Here is a 21,623-nt window from a genome sequence, read left to right as displayed (position 1 = left end):
GTTGGAAGAAGCTACTCCTTGAAACAGGAAGTGAATCACAGAACCTCAATATTATTCAGACAGAAGTTGAGAAAATTATTAAACTTGTAAACATTATTGGAGGTGAGGGATTTAGTGATATAGGGCAGGAAGAAATTTTAGAACATATTCATTCCCATCAGGAGGAAAATAAAAAGTGAGGAGCCAGAACTACTGGACTCCAATAAAGATGTTTGTGAAGAAGAAGAAAATGAACAGTAGAAGAAACCTAAACTAACAAACAGGGGTATGTATATCAGAGATTCTAAAAGCAGCCGAGTTCCTGAAGAAGAAGATTATGCAGGAAGATCTTGACTTTAATAGGAGTACAAAAATTAAGAGAAGCATTGATGATATTATGGTTTCTTATGTTGGCATGAGAAAGATCATGACAAAACAGTGACAGATAAAAATTACAGATTTTGTAAGTAAGTCAACTTCTAAAGCATGTTCACCTTCTGCTAGTTTCATCAATTGAACATTTCTTCATGTGTTGGTAAGTCATAGTCGATCAAAAGTTTTATTTCATTGTTCTGCTTATTTCAGCATACAGTTTTATTTTAAATTTAGGTAGGAATTCATTTCAATTCCATAATGGAAGCATATACCCGATTAAGTTTTTGTTGTTTTCATAATTTAGTTTTGATTTTTTTTCGGGTTTAGTTTTCTTTCATTGTGTTTTCTTTTAACATAATTGGCCTTTTACATTTATGTTAGGGACACTAACTCGCTGTCACTCAATTGGATTAATGGAATGAGAGGTAATTATGGAGGAAGTCAGGCTCGCTATTCATTTTTGAAGCCCCCTGTCAGTACATTTTAAATTATAAAGTGAAATTTTTAATTTCTTTTAAAAATAAATTGTACCATTTGTAACACAGATTGCAGTTTTAATTTCCTACATAAAAAGTTTCAGAAGCTGACTCCTGTTTTTCCATAACAGCAGTATCACACAGAACACGTAATTGCTGTGTGAGGATGTTGGCTGGAACGTAACCACTGTGCTCGGCGGGGTCACCTGTATATATAATCGAATACAGTTTTGTAATTCATTGTGTTATTAAATTTTTTTTTTTTTTTGCCCCCTTTTTTGTATGTGTAAATAAGTTTCTTTTTATGGAAAAGAATATGGAGGTTTTTATATCTTTCATCTTTTAAGGTTGAAAATGAAAAGTTTTTTTTTATATTTCAAATTTGTATTAAAAATGAGAGAGAGAGAGAGAGAGAGAGAGAGAGAGAGAGAGAGAGAGAGAGAGAGAGAGAGAGAGAGAGAGAGAAAAGCTACTGGAGCAGCTGTGTGATCAATTTCTTCTGTAAATATCCACTTAATTTATGTAATAAAAAAAATAAATTTAATTCTACACAACCAAGGTGGTTAGAAGAGAGACAAAGGCAGTTAAGAACCTGAGGGATTATGTCTAGGAAAACAATCTACCCAGCCACAAGGAAGATAGACAAATGGCATGCATTGCTCAACCTCATGGAGACTCCCCCCCCACTTACCCACTTACTCAGATGGAAGAAACAAAGTCAAGTCTCCACAGAATCCTTCGGTCTCTTCCCTGAGATTGAAGGATTCATGCTCACCATCTAAGACCAATTAATCAACACCAGGAACTACAGGAAATACATTGAGTGGACAGAAATCATGGTAATGGTTAGGCCCACCATTTGCCCAGATAAGGACAGTCACATGGCAAAACATTGAGTCCACTTTTTCACGAAAGTGCTCCATGAGTATTTCCATCCATGCTTGCTGCACTGCTGTTCATAATTCCATTGCATTCCTGGGTGGGTGGAGGATCCGAAGCTCGAATGGACCTTTCCACAGCATTCCAAAAATGCTCTACAGGGTTCATGTCTGGTGAATGGGGAGGCCATTCCATAGTGGTAAAATCAGTGGAATGGTCTTCGAATCATGTTCTAGTCACCATCGCTCTGTGGGGAGGTGCATTGTCCTGCTGGAAGAGTCCATTGCTATGTGGGTGCACGATGACCATGAAGGGTGTGGATGGTTTGCAAGGATGGACATGTAACTGTTCAGAGATGCATCTAAACTTACGAGAAGTCCCAATGTCTGCCATTTGAACACTCCACAGACCATTACTGACTCTCCACTTTCCTGAACAGTTTCTTGTTGACATGATGGGTGCTTGCTTCATGCGGTTTCTGCCAGATATGCACCTTCCTGTCTGTTCAGAATAACTGGAAATGGGACTCGTCAGACCAGGAGACCCATCTCCAATCATCAAAGGTCCAGTGCTGATGTTCTTTTGCCCAGTTGCGGCATAGTCCTGTGTCGTGGTGTTAGCAATGGGACTCTTGTGGATGGCGGCTCCAACCATGGCTAATGATGGCCTTAGTGGAGTTTCTGGCACTTACCTTGTTGAAGTCGGCAGCAATTTGTGCCTCTATCGCTCTCTGGTTGGCTGAAACAATGTGAAACAGACGTCGATGGCCACGTATATCCACCACCTTTCTCGCCCACGATGAGATATTGTTCCAGAAATGGTGTATTCCCGATATGCTCATGATACTGTCGAACGGGGATAGGGCAATTTCTGTACCACCTCCACGATAGTGACCCATGTTTCGGGCATCCACAATCATCCCTCTTTCAAAATCGGTTAACTCACGACTTTTATCCATACTGACATTGAATTACCATCTATGTGAATGCAGTGATGCAATATATCTGTATAACTGCCAAGCGGCGGGTTGTCCACTAGTGAGAGAGGTGACAGTGTCGCATTGCCCAGGAAGCAGGTATCCCACGAATTCTGTCCTTTTAGTGTACATTGCCAAGTATCCCCGAGTGACAGATGACATGTGTTGACAATGCCATCTTTTCCAAGAAACGATTGAGCACATCGCTGTGGGTTGCAGGGAGGCCACACAGAGTGCATCCTCAAACATTACTAGGTTGCCAGAATAATATATCAGAACTTAGTAAATAAATCCCAGTTGATCAAAGAAAATATACTGTATTACAATATGAACCTCAGGCTGTACTAGAAACCCCCACCCACAAGCTGGAATAGGACTGTGCCATAAGAACAGAAAAGATAATCCTGCACAACAGACTGGACATAACCCTCATTGGCAAGAAGGAAAATACTACTTACCTGATTAATATAGTGGTGCCCAACACCAGCAACCTCCAGAAAACCTGTATTGAAAAGATAAGGAAGTACACATCCCAGATAGAAAGTCAGAGATTTGGCATATGGAATGTGTAATGACCATCCCAATCACCGGCAAAGTGCCGAAGAGCCTCCATAAAAACCTAGCAGCAATAGGCCTCCCAGAGAACTTGTAAGGAACTCCAGAAAGTTGTGATCCTGAACACCTGTAGGACTCAGACTGTTCCTTGACCAATAATAATAGCCAAACATAACCCCATGCACCTGGTAGCATTACCAGGTTCATGGGCGTGGTACAGAAAAGCCCATATGAAGAAAGAATAAAATTAGAATAATAATAATAATAATAAAATAAACATTGGGAAAGTTCCTCAATGGGACCTACCTTCCTCCAAGGTAGATCGTGATGCCATCTGGTGTCACTGCCAAGAACTAGCACTACCACTGGACTTAAACCGAAGCTAAAGGTCCACCTCCATATCTGGATGATGTATGAAAAGATAATAATCATACTGCATTGAGTGTGGTGCAGGATAAAGTAACTTGTGTTCAGGGCTTAGGCAGAGGCGGTTGGTTCGAAAAGTCAGACTGTCTCCCGAGTGAGACAGTGGAGCAAGTGGCACTGTCCCCCATATGGCTACTGCAAGAGATGGTCAAGACCATTCAGCCCCACCAGCTGGAAGTGCTTCCTGCGCAGCTATGCTAGTGACCATCCAAGAATGAAGAAAACCCTAATGCCTGAAGCGGAGAATTGAAATGAATATGTATATCATGTGTGCATACTACGAAATAACCAAGCTGGAGACAAATATGACAATGTACAGGTCGAGACTATATACCAAGTGGTTGGAACAATTCCCTGATAATCAGGCCACTGAATAGCAAATAGCTATCAGGTTCTTCGTGACCATTGTCACAAAGAACCTGATAGCCCCTGAAATCTTGGAAAAAATCAAGCAGGATGTGAGAAATCAACTGCAAAAAACAATGAATATGGCCAACATGGAATCAGAGGAGGAAAAAGCAAGAAGAAATTCAACCCAGATCAGCTGAAGTAGAAAGAGATAAAGTCATGATATCCAGAATAGAAGATGAGTGGAAGAAGGTCTTAACAGAATTGTAAGGAATGGAATGGACCCAGAAAGACCCATGTGATACTGAAGCAGAGGCCCAATAGAATCCTGGAGAGTCAGACCACCTCAATTGGCAAATAATACATTACCTCGACAACAATTGTGCAACACTGGAGTCCGTCCACACAGCCATATACTGTGCTGTAATAGCAGCAATTAGGATCATTGGAAGAGAAAAAGCGACCAGCAGCAGCAGAACTGAAAAAAAAAAAAAAAATAATAAAAATAAGGAACTTCCAGCATGTGAAAGAAGGCTTCAGCAGAAGATAGAAGAATTAAGTCACAATAGGCCAATTGACCCAGTACCAACAGGGTAGGGTAATAGGAGTAAGAAATTGATTGGAAAAGTGAAGAGCATCCTCAAGAGAGACTGCATCCACAGCAAACGTGAGACCAAATTCAGAGAATAGGGTAATAAAGCAATACCCCGCATTGCACTGATAAGTGGTACCGAAACTGTTATGTGAAACCATGCTGATTGAGTCATAATTATATTAGGTATGTTCGGGGTCTGATGGCACCTGGGATTTCTCCCATCGCCGCGTATGTTCTCTGTATCGGACAAGCCAGAGATTTAAAAGTGTGTGGGATATGTACTGTGTAGTTTGTTGTGCCCATTGTTCATCCGGCCTGTTAGCCGCCGGGCCCCTAGTGAGACCCGACGTTACCAATACCCGCCACAGGGAGGCCGGCCGGGTGTTACCAATATTTGTACTCTGGCTGGTCTTGCCACTTACTTTCCTGGGATTTCAGTGGCTAGGACCAAAAAAAAAAAAAAATAAAATAAAAAATAAATAATAATAAATAAATAAATCGAGGTTGATATTAGTTATACTTAACAAGTTAGTATTAATAGTATGCGACGTGGGACTGTGCGGTGAAAGTGAGTTTTAAAAACCAAATAGGTTCGGGCAAGAATTTTGATGTTCTCTTTTAATTTTGAAATGTAGGGCTAAACGCTGTGCAAGACAAAAGTTTGAGGGAAGGATGAAGACTGGGGGGAAGAAATTGGAAATAAGGGGCAGACAGTAGATGGCACCTGCAGGTAGTGAGGCATGCCCATGCCCCACCAGAGTGAGAAAATTGGGGAGGCAAGGAGAGGCAAGCCTCTCCTCCCCAGGAATTTGGAAAGAAAGATCCGCTCAAGAGAGTGCGGATTTGGGTCGCCAATAGGCTGTTCCGGCGGGAGAGTGCCACCATATGTCGTCTCCATCAGTTTGCAGGCCCTAAAAAGCTGGCCGTTGAGTCTCATCTTGGTGGGACACTAATAGGGGATTAAATCTGGGATGTCATCCTTCCAGACTGCATGTGGTCTGGGTCCTATTTTCTGGTCATTATCTTGGGGTCATAATCAAGTCTACTGGCTGTCATTATGGGGTTTTATCCCTTCCGTGATGTTTGCTAGTCCTCACACTACCTTTTGTCATTATGTAGTGGGTCTATGCTGCAAGGTCTTCGGGCAGTGTCCCTTTGTTCTGATGTCACAACTATTTAAAGGTGTTTTTTTCGCTTCCATTGGCGGTAAACATGACTCTTGTGGTTAGACAATATATTGTCACTTGTCTTTTCCCAGTGCATTTTGTACTCAGTCCAAGGTCTGTATAGTCGGCTCCTCTGTGTCATCTCGCTGCTATTTGCAGGTTTGTTTTGTCTCATTCCTTTAAGGTCTTCTGTATATGGCGGTTAGTGTTTGGCGCCTGGTAAATAATCCTTTGGCAAAATCAGTTAAGGCTAAATATTCCTCTTGTGTATCTAGTAGATGTGACTCAAGATCCCTTGGTAGATAGTGAACTCTAATTATTAGTCTGCATCTAAGGTCTTCGTATTGGGCACACTCAAACATAATGTGCACCCAGCTTTCTTGTTCCCCGCAAGTACAACGCGGATCCTCCACTATTCCCAATGCTGTAAGCTTTGCATTGAAAGCCCCATGACCCGTAAGGAGGTAGGTCGTGTAAAGTCCGGGTTGCAGCCAGGTTGGAAGAATGGGGTATACTCTGTCTACGTCAGGGAAGAACTTTTGGTGATATTCCCTTTTGTTGTGTTTGTCCAGCGGTATTGCCAGGTTTCTTTTAGGTATTTCTGCAGCCTGTTCTTTTCAGCTTTGTGGGTTGCACTGTTATCCACTGTGTGTAGTCTAGGTGGGTGCAAGGCATTCCTTTGTTTATATAATAGGCTATTCCAGTACGTATGATGGTATTAGGTATGTTCGGGGTCTGACGGCACCTGGGATTTCTCCCATCTCCGCGTATGTTCTCTGTATCGGACAAGCCAGAGATTTAAAAGTGTGTGGGATATGTACTGTGTAGTTTGTTGTGCCCATTGTTCATCCGGCCTGTTAGCCGCCGGGCCCCTAGTGAGACCCGACGTTACCAATACCTGCCACAGGGAGGCCGACCGGGTGTTACCAATATTTGTACTCTGGCTGGTCTTGCCACGTATGATTATAATGGGTTTTAATTGAATGCATACCAGAGAAAGTCTATAAATAAATTATAATAAATCTATTTATATAATAAATTTGCACTTGATAGCCAATTAAAAGGATTTGAAATAAAAAATATTTCAAAAATATTTTAATGAAAAGGTAACATCATGAGAGATGAGAAAAAAAACTATTTTTTATTCAGGTATTTCAATAATGAAATCTGGTGAGGTCATCTCTTCTGTTTCTTGGTGTCAAATGTAGTCTTTGTAGTATCGAATCCCATCTTGTAAAATTTGTTGTATCTTGCTACATTCAACATTCAGATCTCCATTCATAATCGCCACAGGCCTTGTCAACCCCCCAAAAAACTTTCTCCAATTCTTCTGTTAAATTCTTTTGGTGCCACTTCAGTGTTATCCACTTCAGGATTGTTTTCCTCTTCCTCATATGCAGTTTGATCATCAATTTCAAGGTGATTTGCATGTGATTCAATGCAGTCATGTACATTGGCAGTGTCCAAAGTTTTGAAGCCCAAGTCTCTGCAATCTTCACAATGTCATTGGCAATTGTTTGAGCTTGCAATTCAAAACCAGTGAAATAAATTGCAAAATGGGGCAAAATATACTGCCAAGATGCAAATATATTTTAAATCGTATTTAAAGGGGTAAAAAATAAATTGTGAAATGAAAAGTTTGAAAAGCTATTACATCGTCTCTCAGGGTGGAATTAAGAATACTGAACACTGTTGCACGTTGCTGTCGAGTGCCTGAGGGGAGCTATTAGCACATGTGCACGGGAGACAATAGAGTTAGTGCTGCAGCATATATGTACGCGTAACTAGGGTATGACAATGCAGCATATATGTAGAATATGTGTCTAGGCTATTGAATGAGTTTTAATATGTACAGTAAATTTGACTTAATTAAAAACCATGTCATGTTATTGTGGAACCCAGGCTGTTTGAAGCCATGCTGAGTGAGGTATTGCTGAACTTAAAGGTGAGTACAGTGGTCTCCGATAGTTTTTAAATTCTGTACAGTGGGATAAACTGACAATGTTACCAACAGTAAATTCTAAGTGGGAAGCATTCAAGGAATTAATCGTGGAAGCTACTAAAAGTTTCATACCTATTAAGAAATATTGTTCAAGGTTTAGGCCTAAATGGTTATCTAATGAACTAATGAGACTCGTAATAGAGAAGAAAAATGCATGGGATGCATATAAATTATCAAGTGACTCAGAAGCCTATGGCAGATATAAGTTAATATAAGTGACAAAGGAGGTTAGGCAGGCGAAGGCAGATTACGAGAAATCCTTGGCAAAAGATGCTAAGAAAAATAGCAAGGATTTCTTTACTTATATAAACTCTAAAAGGAAGGGGGATGAATCTGATTGGTCCACTTGACATCGATGGTTCGACTGTTGATGATCCTGCTCAGATAGCAAACAAACTGAATGAGTATTTTGCATCTACATTCACACATGAGGAATTATTAAGGTTTAAAAATGGCAGAAGGTTATCAAATTGTAGCAGACTGCTTAATAATTTTGTAATAACTGAGAAATTGTGGAGAAATAACTGAGGAGAAATTGTTGAAGTTAAACATAAAAAAAGCACCTGGGGTGGATGGGATCTATCCAGTTATATTAAAGGAGGCGGCAAAGCAACTAAGCAAACCCTTAGCCATAATTATGAGAGCGTCCTTGGACTCAGGGGAGGTTCCCATGGACTAGAGATGTGCAACTGTATCCCCGATTCACAAAGGGCGATCAAACGGTGACACGAGTAATTACAGACCAGTTAGTTTAACTTCTGTCTGGGTAAAATAATGGAGTCACTGGTTAAAGATGCATTGCAGGATCATCTAGACAAGACTGCAGCAATAATTCAGACACAGCATGAGTTTGTTAAGGGAAAGTCTTGTCTGACAAATTTGATAGGATATTATGATGTGGTTACAAAGGAACTGGATGCAAAAAATAATTTTGATATCATATATTTGGATTTCAGGAAAGCTTTTGACACTGTTGCGCATGGAAGAAGACTATTGTACAAATTGGAGCAGAATGGTATTAAGGGTAAGTTGCTACAATGGATAAAAGGATGGTTAAGTGGGAGAAGACAGAGGGTGGTAATCAATGGGTGCTGTTCTTCTTGGACTAATGTTATTAGTGGAGTCCCACAGGGTTCGGTGTTAGGTCCACTGTTGTTTTGTATATTTATCAATGATATTGATGAAGGTCATCATCATCAGCCATTTTCAATCCACTGCAGGATGAAGGCCTCTCCAGCAACTTTCCAGTTCCTTCTGTTTTGAGCACTGGCCATCCATTTACTACTCAAAAACTCATGAATTTCATCTATCCATCTCCGCCTTTGTCTTCCAGGTTTTCTTCTAGCTCCTCTTGGGTACCATTCTGTTATTTTCTTAGTCCATCTGTCATCATGTCTTCGAGCTATGTGTCCTGCCCAAGACCATTTTAGTTCTTTAGTTTTGATAAGAATGTCCTTTACTTGAGTTTGCTGCCTAATCCATGTGTTTCTCTTCTTATCTAACAGTCTGATTCCCAATATAATTTGTTCCATTCTTCGCTGTGTATTTCTTAGCTTCTCTTCCATTCTTTTGGTGAGTGCCCAAGTTTCACTTCCATAAGTCATGGTGGGGAGTATACATTGATTCATTATTTTACGTTTCAGACAAACTGGGATATTGCTCTTCAGTATGTGACTATATTTCCTGAATGCTATCCATCCAAAATTTATTCTTCTCTTGACTTCCAGCCATTTATCATTATTACAGCCGAATCATTATTAATGTCAAAGTTTGCAGATGATACAAAGGTTGGCAGGGTTGTTAATGACAGTAATGGCAGTGTGCTACTGCAACAGGATCTAGATAATTTGGGCAGATGGGCTAAGAAGTGGCAACTGAAGTTTTAACCTTGACAAATGCAAAGTACTGCATATGGGTAGAAGTAACCCCAGAGAAACGTACCAACTGTGTGGTACTACACTTAAGGTGGTAGAAAATGAAAAAGACCTGGGAGTAATTGTGCAGTCAGATATGAAGTTTTCTGAGCAATGCAGACAGGCTGCCAGGGCAGGTCATGGGGTTTTGTCAATGATATATAGAAATTTTGCTAGCAGGGAAAAGGAGGTGATTATCCCTCTGTATAAGGCAATGGTCAAGCCACGCCTTGAGTACTGCGTACAGGTCTGGAGGCCGTATTTTAGGAAGGATGTAGATTTACATGAGCGTGTACAGAGAAGGGCAACAAGATTGGTGAGGGCAATGAAGGGATCCTCTTACCAAGAGAGGCTTAGGTTCTGCAAATTGCAGTGGCTGGAGACTAGGCACCTGCGCGGTGATCTGATTGAGGTATATAAGGCCTTGAATGGGTTGAGCACGCTGAATTCTGATGGGATCCTTCCACTTGTTCAGATTACGAACCTAAGGGGGCATAAATTCAAATTAAGAAAAGACAGATGTAGATTAGATGTACGGAAATTTGCCTTTAACCAGCGGGTGGTTAATTGCTGGAACAAACTTCCATCTGTCGTTGGGGAAGTTGATAGGTTGAATAAATTTAAGGAGGAACTGGACAGTCATTTGGAGGGAATGGTGTGATATATTTTTTTTTTTTTTTTTTGGCTGATGCTGCATAAGCTCATACACTTGCTTTCTTGCATCAAATGCCACTGCTACTATTACTACTACTTGGACACAACAAAGCAGAACCCCCTTGCACTCAGCAAGAGACTATGCCGATACAAAGAGAGCTCCCAGAGAGCTTCTCGCTCAAGGAAAATAAACAACTGAATCTTTGATGAGGATCAAAGGGCCTTCTACAGGAGTCTCGGAGAAGATGGGGGAGACTGAAATGTACCACTCTAGGAGAAGACGATCAAGGAGTTGTGGGGGCGCAACATATGGAGTAGTGAAGTAAGACAACAGCCGAGACCCCTGGATAGAACTAGAATGGAAGAAAACCAAAGGTGTACAAGTGATTTGGGAGGAAGAAGTAAAACCGTCGATCTGAACTCCCACAACTGGCAACCCCCGGAATAGATAATGTCCACACTTACTGGTACAAGAAGCTCACTTGCACACACATTCACCTAACAGAGCAGTTCACCTGCATGATAAGACACTCAGAGATAATCCCAAAGTTGCTTACTCAAGGAATCACTTTTCTGAAGCCTAAAGACCGAGATACAAGAAACCTAGTGAAATACAGGCCAATCAGCTGTCTCCCAGCGTTCAAGATTCTGACGAGCTGCATAACCAAAAAGATATCAGACCACTTGGAGAGCCAGAACATAATGGCCCATCAGCAAAAAAGGATGCAAAGGATTCAAGGAGCAATTAACCATTCAACCTGTACATGACAGGCGCCTCCGTAGCCATGTGGGCAAGAGCAGCAGTGCGTAGCACACGCTTCTTGATTAGACTGGGGGTTCCAGCCCGTAACAACCAAATACGGAGGATGCGGATAGGTTAGAGAATGACCACTGCACATCCCCAGAGCAATATGGCCTTAGTTGCTAATGCTCCTAAAAACCCAAGAACAACAACAACTGTACATGACCTACAGCCGACTGAGCTAGCTGGGTGGGTGAAGTGCCTGCCTGGCAACCCAACAGTTGCGGGATCGAATCACGCCTCGGGCTTGGATCAGAGTAGTGCAAAATCCTTGAGAGGTGCATTATGGCCACAGAAGCCGATGTGCCAACAACTAACAAAAAAAAAAAAAAAACATGATCTCTATCGATTACTGCAAGGCCTTCAACTCCGGGCCTTATAGCTGGCTAATAGAGATGCTGAAGATCTACAAAATCAACCTGACAGTGACAAACTTCCTAGAAGCAACAATGGCAAAATGGAGTACCACCATTAAGGTTGAGAACATCACAACCAGACAAATCCCCCATCAGGAGAGGAATCTTTCAAGGAGATGCCTCTAGCCCATCATTGTTCTATCTAGCACTCAACCTGCTATCCACAGCAGCAAGTATGGATATAACCTGAGAGAAGGAAGGAAAAACTTGTACACCCCTGCTCACCTGATGTACATGGATGTCATCAAGCTCTATGCAGCAACCAAGGAGCAACTACTCCGGATCACCAAAGAATTCAGCTATGATATCAGGATGGAATTTGGTGTAGGCCAGGGTTGGCCAACTTAATTTGTAATGCGATCTACTTTTTTAGTTCAAAATGTGCTATGAACTACCATCTTAAGAATTTAATTGCACATGGTTAAAAAAGTTAATGAATACATATTGAAAAATGTTGCTTATAAATTTTAAAATTAAATACAATTCAGCATTCTTATTTTAAATTCATACATAATTTGCGAAGTTTGTGTATGTAATCTGCCGAGCTTTCAAAATCAGGGATATACTGTGATAAGGCCAACCATAAAGAATCTTCTGTATGCAAGTCTGTAAGAATATAGCGATTCTTTGTTTGTTTCAAATACGAAACGGCCGATTCACGTAGATATGTGGAACCAAAAAACTTCTCCCATGATGCTTAGTGCATGTTTTCCACTTCAAATTTGCATTGCTGATAGTCTAGAAATAAGAGCCAAAACAGTGCCCTCCCATCAGTAAAGGCTTCCTTCCTTCCTTCCTTGTCAGTCGTAATTACAAAAGACTAATAGAGATAAGTACGGTCAGTACTCATATACATGTGTTTATACTACACGAATTCGATCATACACGATTTATAAATAGTGCAACGATATCGTATATAACACTAACCGAATTCGCTTATGCACAATTCGCCTGTGTTTACAACAAATGGCAGTCGAACACGGAATCACCCCAACTGAATGCAACACGATAGCAATGAAAAGAAGATTCTGAAAATTGCATTTGTGTTTTTTATATCAGTGAAGGGGAAACACATTCCACTATAATAATGTAAAAACCCACACAATTCCAGATATCGGTATTATCGCAAATACAGGCAATTCTCGCTTTACGAGCTTTTTCCCCCAAAGTATAAAGTATCAACAAAATTGAAAATGAGCATTAATTGCACAAAATGAATGTTAAACGTTCATAAATACCGCATTCCAAACCACGTGCATAGCTATACAATACTGTGTACTCCGCTTTATGATATTAATCAGTTCCAGAGACACCATTGTATCGTTAAAATATCGTAACGTGAACACATAGTTTTTTGGTAATTCGTTTCAAGATCTCGGAAGTTGAAATTTTTGCTGTATAACTAAGCTATTTATCTCTCTAAAATGTCATTTTTAAGATCACGAGCGTGATCTTAAGGCCATATAAAAGGTCTTGAGGGTGGTTTGTAAATTGTGTATTAGTTACCAATTCAAATCATTAAAATGCACTACACTTTCATCGTTATCATATGCTCCATTATAGGAACCAATTTTGAATGGCTTTGTGATATTTTTCTAAAGCACATTTCTGGAGGTCATGACCATAAAACAATAAAAACAATTTGTACTTTCCGGTTTATTGGGCTTTTCTGTTAGTGCAAGCAATTATAAATGGGTAGTAAATTTGATCTTCTTGTATTTGCGAAAATACCAATAGCTGGAATTGTGTGGTTTTTACGTTATTTTGATGAAATGTGTTTCCCCTTTACTGAAATCTTCAATCGTATAAAAAAACAAATCAATTTTCAGAACCTTCTCTTCATTCCCTTTTTTTAAACTTCGTAAACTTGTTACTCCACGCAAATCATGTTAGTTGCAATTTGTGTGTGCCGTTTAAAAAATGCTTATGCCTGCAATCATAAAAGAGATTATCTTGGAAACAAACGCCTTTTGAAATATTTCTGAAGAAGACGGACTCGTTGTACAACAAACCAAGTGCCGAGCCAATAATGAGTGATCAACGTGTGTGTATTTAGTTGATGATGAAGAATTAACATTTGTAAGTCGTTGAATAAAAAGTAAGTATTTTCCAAGTACAGTCAGTTCAGCCATAACACAAATATGCTCCAACGCAGCTGATAGATTACGGAACAATGTGAGTATAACATGATTTTCACATTGGCTCATGCGCAATTTCGTCTGCGAGTAATACTAGGTAAACACAAAACCCAGCACCAATCTGAATGTAGCTACCTGCACAGCAATACATACCAGTTTATGAAGCTTAAAAAATGTCAAATGTGAGAGAGCTAAATTTCCCATTTACTGTAGTTGTATTAGTCAGAGACACTTGTCATTCGCTGTATTCACAAGATAAGTGATATTTTAGGCCGACTCATGTTTTCAGGAGCTCACATTTTTCTGTTCGAACAGAAATTTCGTGAGGCATGAGCAGAGGAGCACATTTCCAGAGGTCACTACCATAAAACAATAAAAACAATTTGAGTTCCTGGTTTATTGGGCATTTTCAGTTAATGCAATCTAATTATAAACGGCTAGTAAACTTGATCTTACTGCATTTGCAATAATACTGATAGCTGGAATTCTGTGGACTTTTATGTTATTACAAAATGTGTTTCCTTTCCATGAAATCTTCACCATGAAATCTTGAATCATATATAAAACATAAATAAATTTTCAGCATCTTCTCTTCATTCCCATTTTTTAAGCTGCATCAGCTTGTCTCATTTGTGCAATTTGTGCATCCTGTGTTCATTGTTATTGATTGCTTATCTTTTTTACTGTTTTAAATTTTACAATAAAAAAAAAAAAAGAAAGTGTTAGTGAACAGAAATATCAGTCAAGCAAACTTCACATCTTGTCAAGGTAAAGTGCTGTATGTGCTGTATTTACTGTAATATTTTATTTATTAGAAATTTAAGATGTTTAAACCTGTGTTAGCAGTTTTATTGGGTTTCTAACTCTTTTAGTGTTTTACTTACCAGACTAAACTTTTTTTTTTTTTTTTTTTGAGTGCTCTGCCCCATCCCTATTATTCCCATAAGCCCCTCTTGTTTTCAATGTGCAAAATACCATAACGTGGAGATTTTTAGAAACATGTGTACCCCGTTATAGCAGAACTGACTGTAGTAAATATTAGCAGTATGTATTATCAGCAATAAGTATTTTCCTATGTATAAATATAGTGCAAATGCATCAGGAATACATAGCTATATCTGAATAAATCAGATTATTAATAAAACGGCATCGTTTTAAGTTATATCTCATATTGTGAATACCTTCACAACGAGTTGCCATGATATTGCACTACTTCGAATAAGTAACGCTTCACCTAAGGAGAAGACTAATGTTACTTATTCTCAGATGGATACCACCACCCAGACGGCACCGTTTCAGGCTATTTGGCCCTTCTTCGTGGTGGGTAGGTCCCGAGTGATGCAATGATAGCCAAAACGGAGATTTTAGAAACATGTACCCCGTATATGCAGAAGCTGACTGGTAGTAAAATATTAGACTCAGGTATGTATAAGCTCAGCAATGAAGGAGTTTTGCCTATGTATAAATATAGTGCAAATGCATCAGGAATACATAGCTATATCTGAATAAATCAGATTATTAATAAAACGGCATCGTTTTAAGTTATATCTCATATTGTGAATACCTTCACAACGAGTTGCCATGATATTGCACTACTTCGAATAAGTAACGCTTCACCTAAGGAGAAGACTAATGTTACTTATTCTCAGATGGATACCACCACCCAGACGGCACCGTTTCAGGGCTATTTGGCCCTTCTTCGGTGGGTGGGTAGGTACCCGAGTGATGCAATGATGGCAAAACAGTTATGAAGTATAACTCCACAATATGAGAGATGCCTGATGGTGTATCATGTATTTAGACTCAAGCGTTTAGGGCATAAGCCTCAAGCTATGAAGGAGTCTAGACTATGTATAAATATAGTGCAAATGCATCAGGAATACATAGCTATATCTGAATAAATCAGATTATTAATAAAACGGCATCGTTTTAAGTTATATCTCATATTGTGAATACCTTCACAACGAGTTGCCATGATATTGCACTACTTCGAATAAGTAACGCTTCACCTAAGGAGAAGACTAATGTTACTTATTCTCAGATGGATACCACCACCCAGACGGCACCGTTTCAGGGCTATTTGGCCCTTCTTCGGTGGGTGGGTAGGTACCCGAGTGATGCAATGATGGCAAAACAGTTATGAAGTATAACTCCACAATATGAGAGATGCCTGATGGTGTATCATGTATTTAGACTCAAGCGTTTAGGGCATAAGCCTCAAGCTATGAAGGAGTCTAGACTATGTATAAATATAGTGCAAATGCATCAGGAATACATAGCTATATCTGAATAAATCAGATTATTAATAAAACGGCATCGTTTTAAGTTATATCTCATATTGTGAATACCTTCACAACGAGTTGCCATGATATTGCACTACTTCGAATAAGTAACGCTTCACCTAAGGAGAAGACTAATGTTACTTATTCTCAGATGGATACCACCACCCAGACGGCACCGTTTCAGGGCTATTTGGCCCTTCTTCGGTGGGTGGGTAGGTACCCGAGTGATGCAATGATGGCAAAACAGTTATGAAGTATAACTCCACAATATGAGAGATGCCTGATGGTGTATCATGTATTTAGACTCAAGCGTTTAGGGCATAAGCCTCAAGCTATGAAGGAGTCTAGACTATGTATAAATATAGTGCAAATGCATCAGGAATACATAGCTATATCTGAATAAATCAGATTATTAATAAAACGGCATCGTTTTAAGTTATATCTCATATTGTGAATACCTTCACAACGAGTTGCCATGATATTGCACTACTTCGAATAAGTAACGCTTCACCTAAGGAGAAGACTAATGTTACTTATTCTCAGATGGATACCACCACCCAGACGGCACCGTTTCAGGGCTATTTGGCCCTTCTTCGGTGGGTGGGTAGGTACCCGAGTGATGCAATGATGGCAAAACAGTTATGAAGTATAACTCCACAATATGAGAGATGCCTGATGGTGTATCATGTATTTAGACTCAAGCGTTTAGGGCATAAGCCTCAAGCTATGAAGGAGTCTAGACTATGTATAAATATAGTGCAAATGCATCAGGAATACATAGCTATATCTGAATAAATCAGATTATTAATAAAACGGCATCGTTTTAAGTTATATCTCATATTGTGAATACCTTCACAACGAGTTGCCATGATATTGCACTACTTCGAATAAGTAACGCTTCACCTAAGGAGAAGACTAATGTTACTTATTCTCAGATGGATACCACCACCCAGACGGCACCGTTTCAGGGCTATTTGGCCCTTCTTCGGTGGGTGGGTAGGTACCCGAGTGATGCAATGATGGCAAAACAGTTATGAAGTATAACTCCACAATATGAGAGATGCCTGATGGTGTATCATGTATTTAGACTCAAGCGTTTAGGGCATAAGCCTCAAGCTATGAAGGAGTCTAGACTATGTATAAATATAGTGCAAATGCATCAGGAATACATAGCTATATCTGAATAAATCAGATTATTAATAAAACGGCATCGTTTTAAGTTATATCTCATATTGTGAATACCTTCACAACGAGTTGCCATGATATTGCACTACTTCGAATAAGTAACGCTTCACCTAAGGAGAAGACTAATGTTACTTATTCTCAGATGGATACCACCACCCAGACGGCACCGTTTCAGGGCTATTTGGCCCTTCTTCGGTGGGTGGGTAGGTACCCGAGTGATGCAATGATGGCAAAACAGTTATGAAGTATAACTCCACAATATGAGAGATGCCTGATGGTGTATCATGTATTTAGACTCAAGCGTTTAGGGCATAAGCCTCAAGCTATGAAGGAGTCTAGACTATGTATAAATATAGTGCAAATGCATCAGGAATACATAGCTATATCTGAATAAATCAGATTATTAATAAAACGGCATCGTTTTAAGTTATATCTCATATTGTGAATACCTTCACAACGAGTTGCCATGATATTGCACTACTTCGAATAAGTAACGCTTCACCTAAGGAGAAGACTAATGTTACTTATTCTCAGATGGATACCACCACCCAGACGGCACCGTTTCAGGGCTATTTGGCCCTTCTTCGGTGGGTGGGTAGGTACCCGAGTGATGCAATGATGGCAAAACAGTTATGAAGTATAACTCCACAATATGAGAGATGCCTGATGGTGTATCATGTATTTAGACTCAAGCGTTTAGGGCATAAGCCTCAAGCTATGAAGGAGTCTAGACTATGTATAAATATAGTGCAAATGCATCAGGAATACATAGCTATATCTGAATAAATCAGATTATTAATAAAACGGCATCGTTTTAAGTTATATCTCATATTGTGAATACCTTCACAACGAGTTGCCATGATATTGCACTACTTCGAATAAGTAACGCTTCACCTAAGGAGAAGACTAATGTTACTTATTCTCAGATGGATACCACCACCCAGACGGCACCGTTTCAGGGCTATTTGGCCCTTCTTCGGTGGGTGGGTAGGTACCCGAGTGATGCAATGATGGCAAAACAGTTATGAAGTATAACTCCACAATATGAGAGATGCCTGATGGTGTATCATGTATTTAGACTCAAGCGTTTAGGGCATAAGCCTCAAGCTATGAAGGAGTCTAGACTATGTATAAATATAGTGCAAATGCATCAGGAATACATAGCTATATCTGAATAAATCAGATTATTAATAAAACGGCATCGTTTTAAGTTATATCTCATATTGTGAATACCTTCACAACGAGTTGCCATGATATTGCACTACTTCGAATAAGTAACGCTTCACCTAAGGAGAAGACTAATGTTACTTATTCTCAGATGGATACCACCACCCAGACGGCACCGTTTCAGGGCTATTTGGCCCTTCTTCGGTGGGTGGGTAGGTACCCGAGTGATGCAATGATGGCAAAACAGTTATGAAGTATAACTCCACAATATGAGAGATGCCTGATGGTGTATCATGTATTTAGACTCAAGCGTTTAGGGCATAAGCCTCAAGCTATGAAGGAGTCTAGACTATGTATAAATATAGTGCAAATGCATCAGGAATACATAGCTATATCTGAATAAATCAGATTATTAATAAAACGGCATCGTTTTAAGTTATATCTCATATTGTGAATACCTTCACAACGAGTTGCCATGATATTGCACTACTTCGAATAAGTAACGCTTCACCTAAGGAGAAGACTAATGTTACTTATTCTCAGATGGATACCACCACCCAGACGGCACCGTTTCAGGGCTATTTGGCCCTTCTTCGGTGGGTGGGTAGGTACCCGAGTGATGCAATGATGGCAAAACAGTTATGAAGTATAACTCCACAATATGAGAGATGCCTGATGGTGTATCATGTATTTAGACTCAAGCGTTTAGGGCATAAGCCTCAAGCTATGAAGGAGTCTAGACTATGTATAAATATAGTGCAAATGCATCAGGAATACATAGCTATATCTGAATAAATCAGATTATTAATAAAACGGCATCGTTTTAAGTTATATCTCATATTGTGAATACCTTCACAACGAGTTGCCATGATATTGCACTACTTCGAATAAGTAACGCTTCACCTAAGGAGAAGACTAATGTTACTTATTCTCAGATGGATACCACCACCCAGACGGCACCGTTTCAGGGCTATTTGGCCCTTCTTCGGTGGGTGGGTAGGTACCCGAGTGATGCAATGATGGCAAAACAGTTATGAAGTATAACTCCACAATATGAGAGATGCCTGATGGTGTATCATGTATTTAGACTCAAGCGTTTAGGGCATAAGCCTCAAGCTATGAAGGAGTCTAGACTATGTATAAATATAGTGCAAATGCATCAGGAATACATAGCTATATCTGAATAAATCAGATTATTAATAAAACGGCATCGTTTTAAGTTATATCTCATATTGTGAATAATTGCATCACTCGGGTACCTACCCACCCACCGAAGAAGGGCCAAATAGCCCTGAAACGGTGCCGTCTGGGTGGTGGTATCCATCTGAGAATAAGTAACATTAGTCTTCTCCTTAGGTGAAGCGTTACTTATTCGAAGTAGTGCAATATCATGGCAACTCGTTGTGAAGGTATTCACAATATGAGATATAACTTAAAACGATGCCGTTTTATTAATAATCTGATTTATTCAGATATAGCTATGTATTCCTGATGCATTTGCACTATATTTATACATAGTCTAGACTCCTTCATAGCTTGAGGCTTATGCCCTAAACGCTTGAGTCTAAATACATGATACACCATCAGGCATCTCTCATATTGTGGAGTTATACTTCATAACTGTTTTGCCATCATTGCATCACTCGGGTACCTACCCACCCACCGAAGAAGGGCCAAATAGCCCTGAAACGGTGCCGTCTGGGTGGTGGTATCCATCTGAGAATAAGTAACATTAGTCTTCTCCTTAGGTGAAGCGTTACTTATTCGAAGTAGTGCAATATCATGGCAACTCGTTGTGAAGGTATTCACAATATGAGATATAACTTAAAACGATGCCGTTTTATTAATAATCTGATTTATTCAGATATAGCTATGTATTCCTGATGCATTTGCACTATATTTATACATAGTCTAGACTCCTTCATAGCTTGAGGCTTATGCCCTAAACGCTTGAGTCTAAATACATGATACACCATCAGGCATCTCTCATATTGTGGAGTTATACTTCATAACTGTTTTGCCATCATTGCATCACTCGGGTACCTACCCACCCACCGAAGAAGGGCCAAATAGCCCTGAAACGGTGCCGTCTGGGTGGTGGTATCCATCTGAGAATAAGTAACATTAGTCTTCTCCTTAGGTGAAGCGTTACTTATTCGAAGTAGTGCAATATCATGGCAACTCGTTGTGAAGGTATTCACAATATGAGATATAACTTAAAACGATGCCGTTTTATTAATAATCTGATTTATTCAGATATAGCTATGTATTCCTGATGCATTTGCACTATATTTATACATAGTCTAGACTCCTTCATAGCTTGAGGCTTATGCCCTAAACGCTTGAGTATTTTCCTATGTAATTAAACTTTTTTCTTCCCTCTCTTTTGCAGGAAAGGTCAGAGGCTTATGGCCAAAGGCAGAAAGCTTTTGAAGAAATACAGAAAGCCTGTTCTGCTGTTGGAGCAGTAATCCAACATATACAGTTTAAGAAACTTGATTTTGGAGAAGCCAATGTACTGCAAATATTTTATAATGCAGACGTTGCCATTGTGGACCTCTCTGTGTTGGTATGTACTTTTGTTAATTTTAAGTTTTTTTTTAAACAGTGATATTAAGTTAGGTAAAAATAGTCCAATCTTAGTTCTGTTTAGTATTTAACTTGATTATTTTTTTAATAATGATTACACTGAAAGCTGGAAAGGAAACCATGCTAGCTCATTAATTCTTCCAATAAGGAAGAGTGTCTGATAAGGAACTTGACCTCTAACTGAACATCAATGTAAGGAAAGAGTTTAGTCCTTTGTAAAGTATGTATTGACAGGACATACATTTGTGAAATGAACATGGTGAGTGATATATTTCTAGAAAAATGAAGCATTTGGCTTCTGTACATATCAGTTTATTTCTTCAGAAAATGTCAAATTGATAAAGTAAGATTTTTTTTTTTTTTTCACATTACAAATTCTGTTTTTTTATGAAAACCCCAAACACAAGTGGTATTAGAACCTATAGTACTTAGTACCATGCTTGGGTTGCAGGTTGAGAAGACGATAGAATATATTTGCTGACATTAGACTTGAACTTCTGTAGACTGTAATTTTCAGGAAATTTCATCTTCCTCGTTTCAATAAACGAGGAAGATGAAAAGTTGGTTCTGTGAATTTTAAGTTGCACAGTAAACGGATGTTGGCTGGTGGCGGCACGTGTTCTGACTGTTTTGAAAGAGAGAGTGGGAATTATAGAAGCCAATTCAGAAGAACATTGCCCATGGAAGTATCTGTAGAAAA

The 21,623-nt window shown here is 39.4% G+C and overlaps 1 protein-coding gene across 6 annotated transcripts in view; it reads left to right on the top strand.

Annotated features, from left to right (window-relative positions):
* The window catches only part of Ask1 (apoptotic signal-regulating kinase 1), an 843,483-nt gene that overhangs the window by 53,539 nt on the left and 768,321 nt on the right, over nt 1-21,623 (top strand). For all 6 annotated transcript variants that reach the window (XM_090379009.1, XM_090379010.1, XM_090379014.1 and 3 more), the window contains one exon: nt 20,727-20,903. In XM_090379009.1, the coding sequence (XP_090235135.1) occupies nt 20,727-20,903 (177 nt within the window). The remainder of the gene's footprint in view (nt 1-20,726; nt 20,904-21,623) is intronic.

Source organism: Mastigoproctus giganteus, chromosome 8, assembly GCF_048544385.1.
Source record: "Mastigoproctus giganteus isolate SK-2022 chromosome 8, ASM4854438v1, whole genome shotgun sequence".
In the NCBI taxonomy this organism is placed as follows: domain Eukaryota; kingdom Metazoa; phylum Arthropoda; class Arachnida; order Uropygi; family Thelyphonidae; genus Mastigoproctus; species Mastigoproctus giganteus.
Note: the sequence above shows the minus strand (reverse complement) of the source record. Positions and strands in the feature narration are given on the sequence as shown.